This window comes from Mastomys coucha, unplaced genomic scaffold (genome assembly GCF_008632895.1).
Source record: "Mastomys coucha isolate ucsf_1 unplaced genomic scaffold, UCSF_Mcou_1 pScaffold5, whole genome shotgun sequence".
NCBI classification, from domain to species: domain Eukaryota; kingdom Metazoa; phylum Chordata; class Mammalia; order Rodentia; family Muridae; genus Mastomys; species Mastomys coucha.
The window spans coordinates 74,444,246-74,452,233 of record NW_022196911.1 but is presented as its reverse complement, the minus strand read 5'-3'; the positions used below and the strand labels follow the sequence as shown (position 1 = coordinate 74,452,233).

Below are 7,988 nucleotides of genomic sequence, written 5' to 3'. Positions count from 1 at the left end.
AAAAAAAAAAAACAAAACCAAAAAACAAAACAAAACAAAACAAAAATAATAATAATAAATAAAATAAATAAAAAATAAAAACAATTTTATAAGATAGATGTTATTAGCTTTGCTGAAAAAGAAGAAAAAAAAAAACCTCCAAGTGTCCTGGATGGGAAGAAGCCCTGACACCCTATTCTGAAGCTTTCTCTGCTCTATCGAGGATTCAGCTTGAGAAGTCAGTCTCCTGGGGTCCCCCAGAGATGAGACTCAGAGCTTACTCATTTCAAGTATTAGGCCTTTTTTTTTTCCCCAAAGCTATAATGAAAAGCACACAGTGGTAAGCTAGAGAAATTGGTGTTTGTGTATGAATCCAGGACTATGAGTAACAAAAGCCCAAATTCTTAGAAACAGCTTAACCAGGGCTGGGAGATGTTTAGTCAGTGTCCTAGTTTTATTTCTGTTGCTATGATAAAATACCCTGACAAAAAGAACAACTTAGGGGAGAAGGGATTCGTTCTGATTCTAATTCCAGCTTCTGGTCCATCATTTTGGGAAAGTCAAGGCAACAGGAACTTGAGGCCCTGGTCACATCCACAGGCAAGGAAAGAGACAGAAAGAATAAGAAAGAATGCATGAATGTATACTATCCAGCTTACCTTCTCCACTCATATATAGAGAGACCAGGGCCCAAACCTAGGGAATGGTGCCACTCAAGGTGGGCTGGGTCTTCCCACATCAACTAATGCAAACACCACCTTCCTTCCATGGCCCCCCGAGAGAGCCTAATCTAGACACTCTCTTCCCTGGCGATTCCAGATTGGGTCAGCTTTACAATCAAAACTAACCACCAAAACAAAACAAAACAACAACAACAAAAAAGATCAAACAAACAAAAAAACTAACCACCACAGTCAGTAAAGTGTTTGCCTCACAAACACAAGGACCATGACAGATTGTGTCTGTAACTCTAGGGTTGGGAGGAAAGTCAGGTGGATCCCTGGTGCTCAGTAACTCGTCAACCTAGTAGAACTGATGAATTCTAGGTTCAGTAAGCGGCCCTGTCTCAGGACACTAAGGTGGAAGAGTCATCAAGTATTGTTCCAGGCAATCAAGGATATCAACCTCTGGCCTTCACTTACATGTATACACCCACGCCTATATATACATACATGCATGCATGCATGAGAGAGAGAGAGAGAGAGAGAGAGAGAGAGAGAGAGAGTTATGGTGCATGCTTGTAATTCCAGTGCTAGGAAAGTGGAAACAGGAGGACCCCTGGGAGTCCCTGAGCAGCCACCCTAACCTTTTCAGGCCAGTGAGAGAAGCTATCTTAAAAACAAAAAGGTAGACAGTGCCTGAAGAACAACACCTAAGGAGAAACACATAAGGTTGTCTTCTGATCTGTGCAAACACACACACACACACACACACACACACACACACACACACACACGAATATCACAGTATAATCATTAATGCTGGTCTCAAGAAAAGATCTAATTAGATCATGAGTGATTTTTTTACTCTTCCTTTTTTTGTTGTTTTGTTTTTCAAGACAGGGTTTCTCCCTGTAGCCCTGGATGTCCTAGAACTCACTCTGTAGACCAGGCTGGCCTCGAACTTAAAAATCTGCCTGCCTCTGCCTCCCAAGTGCTGGGATTAAAGGCATGTGCCACCACCACCCGGCTTTTTTTCTTTTTATAAAGATTTATTTATTTATTATATGTAAGTACACTGTAGCTGTCCTCAGACACTCCAGAAGAGGGTGTCATCTTGTTACAAATGGTTGTGAGCCACTATGTGGTTGCTGGGATTTGAACTCAGGACCTTTGGAAGAGCAGTCACTGCTCTTAACCACTGAGCCATCTCTCTAGCCCCCTTTTTTTTTTTTTGCTTTTTGAGAGAGGGTTTTTCTGTGTGTCTCAAACTCACAGAAACCCACCTCCCTCTATCTCTAGAGTGCTGGGATTAAAGGAATGCATCACTACTTCCTGGCTATTCTTTCTTATAAATTATTTTATTTTTTATATGTACAAGTGCCTGCATGTGTGTCTGTGCACCTTGTGGATGCATGCTTGATGCCGGCAGAGCCCAAAAAGCATCAGATTCCCTGGAACTGAAATTAGATGGTTGTAAACTGTCGTGTAAGTACTGGGAAGCTAGGGCTCGTAACCCCTAAGTCATCTCTCCAGTCCCACAACTTTCTGATTTCTATGGAGGATGAACAATACCTCCCTCATAGAATGTCTAAATGTGCGAGGTCTAAGTAGGGTCTAGAGTAAGAAGCTAAGAGGGAAGTACCCGTGTTCTTGAGATCTCTGCGCTCTTGCTTACTTCATTACCAAAAAATTGGGAGATGGGAATTGGAAAAGGAAAAGATGTGTTTTGGCCAGAGCTAGGGAGAGAGAAATTCTTAGCTTCTCCTAGCTTTGCCAGCAGCAGAGTTACAATTTATAAAAAGGATGGAACAAAAGCCAGGAAATATGCATATGTAGATTTAGCTCTGAGATAAGTTTGTGGAACTCTGAGAAAATTCTTCCTCTGGCTCCAAGGCTACAGCCTGTTCTTACACCTGGCCTGGAATTTTCTGGAGAACTTCTTTTTGTTTTTTGTTTTTTGTTTTTTGTTTTTCGAGACAGGGTTTCTCTGTGTAGCCCTGGCTGTCCTGGAACTCACCCTGTAGACCAGGCTGGCCTCGAACTCAGAAATCCTCCTGCCTCTACCTCCCAAGTGCTGAGATTAAAGGTGTGAGCCACCACTGCCTGGCTGAGAACTTCTAATTCTTTAGGAGCCTTGTTGTATTTATGTCTCTCTCTCTCTCTCTCTCTCTCTCTCTCTCTCTCTTTCCAATGAACTGAACCTTAATATCCAAAGTAATGGGTAATGACATTTTTATCCAGTTTGATAGTTTTACATTTCTAGCAGATAAGATAAAGGGCCTTGTTGCATTCAGTTGATACTGTGTGCAGACATGGCATGCTTGCCTAGACAATTCTCCGAAAAGCCGGGAACTCCCTACCTCTTCCTCAGTCCAGTGAGGTATGCATGAGAGTAACCCTTGTCCTCATTTTAGAGATCAAGGATCTAAGGGACTTAATCAGTGGCTGAGAAGCTTTCTCAGGGATTCAAAGCCTGGCCAGCTAGGGTCAAGCATGCCTATAATCCCAACACTTGGATGGATGGAGCAGGAGAAGTTTAAGGGCCAGCTACATACTGAGACCATCTCAGAGGAAAAGGCTGGAGCCTGGAGAGATGGCTCAGCAGTAAAAAATACTTACAGCTCTCCCAGAGGACCTGGGTTTGATTCTCAGCACCCAAATCAGGCAGTTTACATAGTCTGTAACTCCTGCTCCTGGGGATCTAGTGTCTTGGGCCTCTGTCAGCACCTACTCTCTCATGCACACATGCACACCTACAGATAGTTAAAAATAGTATATATATAAATATTAAAAAGGGAAGAAAAGGGTACAACTGGACATGTGTGGTGGCTCATGCTTGGAATACCAGCACTTAGAAGGTAAAGACAGGAAGATAAGGAGTTCAGGCCAGCATGGACTATACAAGATCTGTCTTAAAAGAGAAAGAAGCCAGGCACGCCTTTAATCCCAGCACTCAGAGTCAGGCAGATCTCTGTGAGTTCAAGGCCAGCCTGGTCTACAGAGTGAGTTCCAGGACAGCCAGAGCTACACAGAGAAACCCTGACTTGGAAAACAAAGAAGGAAGAAGAAGAGGAGGAAAAGCAGGAGGAGAAGGAGCAGGAGCAGGGAAAAAAAAAAGAGGGTCTAATCCTCGTTCTTAGTTTTCCTAACAGTTTAGGTGCATTTTGTATGCTTCAGTCCATCCACCACAAATCCAAAGGAAAATGGGTGACCCCAAAATAGGCTGACAACAGGGAGAAACCTGGAAAGGGTAAGGACAAAAGAGAGAAAGAAAGGAAGAAAGAGAGAAAGGAAGGAAGGAAGGAAGGAAGGAAGGAAGGAAGAAGAAGGCCAGGTATGAACACCTTAAATACCAGCACTTGGTAGCAGAGGCAGGCAGATCTATGAATTCAAGGTTAGCCTGCTCTACATCTGGTATTCTAGGCTAGCCAAAGCTGGACTACATAGAAAGATTCGGTGTCAAAAAAGAAAGAAAGAAAGAGGGGGAGAGAGAGAGAGGGAAGAAGGAAGGAAGGGAGGGAGAAATAGAAAGAGTTGGAGGGTGATATTCTTTATTTCCAAGACTGAGCTCTTTCTCAAGGCCATGGGCATCTATACACCCAGCCTCACTCAACCCAGCATCCCCCCAGCCCAACTACATCCCCCAGACACGGCTCTGTGTTGGCTTTAGGGCTTCAAGGTCTTGCATCCTTGTGCCCTCAGCCCCCCCCCCCCTTTTTTTTCCACTTGGTATGTAGCCCTGGCCTTCCAGAAACTGTTGATGTAGACTAGACTGGCCTTGAACTCACAGAGATCTGCTTGCCTTTGAAGGAAGGTGTCTAGAAGACATTCCACGGAGGAAGAAGCCCCCAGGGAGCAGGGCTTTGGAGAGAGCTGCTGCTGTTCCCCTTTCCTGGCAAGGCCTGGCAAGCTGGGTCACCTGCTCATCAGTGTGCTCCTGCTTGCTTAGTGACAGAGGGTAGGCTGAGCAGACTCTGGGGAGCAAGGGTCAGAGAGGAAGAGCACCTAGCCCCAGGCCCCACACACAGCAGCCTTTGGACAGGAAGGGTCATTTCCTTTGTCCCCAAGGAAGTCTGGGAGGCCATCACCTGCCCGCCACATTTCAATTTGTCTCATACACTGGGGCTTCACTTCATTACCCATGGAAATTCAGCTTCATTGATATGAAGGGGCTAATTACTACATGAGACATAATTACAAGACAGGAAATGGATTTATAGCTGCTTTCCGAGGGAGGGGAGGCTGCAGCAGAGTCTGGCTGCTCTGCCTTTCTACTGTGAGAGCTAACACAGGCCCCTGCACCCAGGATGGACAGTCTCAGTTTACCAGAGCGTGTGCTCCTACAGAAGTCAGGGTTCTACAGAGCTCTGGAAACAGTTCCGTTTTCCCTCTCAAGTTATACCACCACTGTTGATGTGTTTCAATAGGATCCTCTGACATAATAATAATAATAATAATAAATAATAATAATAATAAAATCATACTGAAGTGGGCAGGGCACTTAGTTCATGGGTAATGTTGCTGGATTCTATCTAGCCCCTGCACTCCCAACATTGTGTTTTCTGCAGCATGTGAAAGCTTACACCTTTAATCCCAGCATTTGTCAGGCAGGTCTCTGTGTGTTTGAGGCCAGCCCGGTCCTGTATAACAGGCCCCAGGTCTGCCTGGACTATATAGTGAGATCCAGTCTCAAAAAACAAAAACAAATAAACAAGCAAAAAATAAAGTTTAATAAAATCTAATAATGGAGTCATAATGGGTAACATTTAAAGAGGAACATTAACAGTGTGCTACAAGTGGCCAAATGAGGAATGTAGAAGTTATGGGGTACTGCTTTTCTTGGTGGCTAAACAAACGCCGAGAATGAGAAATCCATGTCTGCTACATTGTCTAATACATATACCTCTTTTTAGAACCCCTTATGGCTTGGGGTGTTTTTCCCCCCACTTTATAAAAGTCTTAACTCATTATAAACATATAAAGACATAAATGTAAGTGAAAGGTTCGTCAAAATAAACAAATTCGTAATTGCTAAAGTTCATGAGCTGAAGCTGGGTGATGGTGGCAGCAGCAGTGGCAGCGGTGCACGCCTTTGATTCCCGAGCAGAACCAGGCAGATCTGTGATTTGGAGGCTAGCCTGGTCTACAGAGAAAGTTCTGGGACAGCCAAGGCTACAATAGAGAACCCTTGTCCTGATTTTTCTTTTTTTCAATTAAAACAAAACATCGCTGAGTTGGTGTTGCACACCTGAAATCCCTGGACCCAGGGGCCTGGGATAAGAGGATCAAGAGTACAAGGCCAGCCTGGGCTAAGTGTAGAAAAACCTGACTCAAAAAAAGAATAATAATCAAAGCCAAACATATGGAGCACACTTGATCTACCTACATCACCCGTTCACTTTTCACAAGAGCTCCATGAGGAGGGGACAGCCAACCTCTCCACCTAGCATCTATGGAATGAGATGTAGAGGATCAACCAAAGTCCCCAGGGTCACAGAGGCCAATGCCAGGGCGAGGGTTGGCCCCTCATCCTTTCCATAGCCTGGATTCTCAGGAACAGTGAGAAAGTCCCCTAAGTCAGAAGTGGTATCTTCTCAGATTTCTTAAAAATAGCACTCCCTCGGCTCCAGCAAGCTGCTCCTGAGATCCTATCTTTAATGTGTTGGGGGAGAAGCCAGGCAGGGTGGGCGTGGCAGCAGGGCGGGTTGGGGCGTGGCTGCTTGGCGACACGCCCCCTCCGCGAGGACCCCCGGAGCCGGCCTCGGCGCGCCGGAGCGTTTCTCCTTCCGGGGCGGCCTGCTGGGCCTCATGGAGGCTGTTCGGTCAGACAGCTGCGAAAGAGGGACGGCGGCGCCGCGAGCCGAGGAGAGGCCGGCTCCCGAGGCGAGGGTGCACTTCCGAGTAACCCGGTTTATCATGGAGGCAGGCGTCAAGCTAGGCATGCAGTCCATCCCCATCGCTACCGCGTGCACCATTTACCATAAGTTCTTCTGTGAGATCAACCTGGACGCATATGACCTCTACCTGGTCGCCATGTCTTCCATTTACTTGGCCGGCAAAGTGGAGGAGCAGCATTTGCGTACTCGTGACATCATCAACGTGTCGCACAGGTACTTTAACCCGGGCAGTGAGCCGTTGGAGCTGGATTCCCGCTTCTGGGAGCTACGGGACAGCATTGTACAGTGTGAGCTTCTTATGCTACGAGTTCTGCGTTTCCAAGTCTCTTTCCAGCATCCACACAAGTACCTGCTGCACTACTTGATTTCCCTCAAGAACTGGCTGAATCGTTACAGCTGGCAACGAACCCCCATCTCTGTTACAGCTTGGGCTCTGCTACGAGATAGCTATCATGGGGGGCTATGCCTCCGCTTCCAGGCTCAGCACCTAGCCGTGGCTGTGCTCTATCTGGCTCTGCAGGTCTATGGAGTCGAGGTGCCTGCAGAGGGTGAGGCCGAGAAGCCTTGGTGGCAGGTATTTAGCGATGACCTTACCAAGCCAATCATTGATAATATTGTGTCTGATCTCATTCAGATTTATACTATGGATACAGAGATCCCCTAAGGTCCTGGCCGAGGAGGGACCAAAGACCAGGATGATTGGAGGCCTGGGGTATGATGCTACCAAGTTGCTGTGATGGCATGTCTCCACTCGGAGGACTGGTTGTGCTGGCAGAGGATGTCACCGGTGACTGCAATGACATGCTGTCATTTTGTCCCCAGCAGTCTTTGCTCAAGTAATGCTAAGAACCTCCATGTGGGCAGGACATATTGAGCTTTCTAGAATTGGCTGCATCAGCTTTTGCCCTTTGAGAAGATGCTGCTGCACTTGAGGCATGGACCATTACAGGTTGCCAACGGAAAAGTTAAAGAATAGGACTGCACCCTTAGAAGTATGGATGTGTAACATAGAATCTTATTTTGTGTAATAAAGATTATGCAAATAAAATATGGGAAAGATTTAACACACCAAAGTCTGCCTTGTGTTTTTTAGTTACAATAGGAAAGATACTGGAAGCTAAATGATATTGGTGAAATGGTTGGTGAAGCATGGTACATCCATACAATGGAGTATTATTCAACCACTAAAACATTTGTAAGGGGTTTATGACAATGTGAGTAAAGATTCATATTAGGCAGCATAAAAGATAACAGGATTATAGATTCACTATAATTTCTACAAAAAATATACAAAGATAGACAAAGTATTAATTAGTTGGGGGGTGCTAAATGTATAGTAATGACTAAGAATTTCTGTCTTTTGTTTTAGCTCTTTGCATTCTCAACCTTTATCCCACGGTTGTAGACCTTGGATCGTGAAGCCTATCTTATCTTCACAGGTGTCTATTTA

At 45.4% G+C, this 7,988-nt stretch overlaps 1 protein-coding gene across 1 annotated transcript; it reads left to right on the top strand.

Moving 5' to 3' along the window:
- The first annotated feature begins 6,386 nt into the window (after positions 1–6,386).
- Positions 6,387–7,606, top strand: Ccnq (cyclin Q). The gene has a single exon (XM_031351657.1). The coding sequence runs from the start codon at positions 6,450–6,452 to the stop codon at positions 7,200–7,202; it is 753 nt and encodes a 250-aa protein (XP_031207517.1). The 5' UTR covers positions 6,387–6,449; the 3' UTR covers positions 7,203–7,606.
- The last annotated feature ends 382 nt before the right edge of the window (positions 7,607–7,988 follow it).

Coding starts and splice junctions, on each gene's coding strand:
- Ccnq (XM_031351657.1), top strand. CDS start 6,450: ATGGAGGCTGTTCGGTCAGACAGCTGCGAAAGAGGGACGGCGGCGCCG.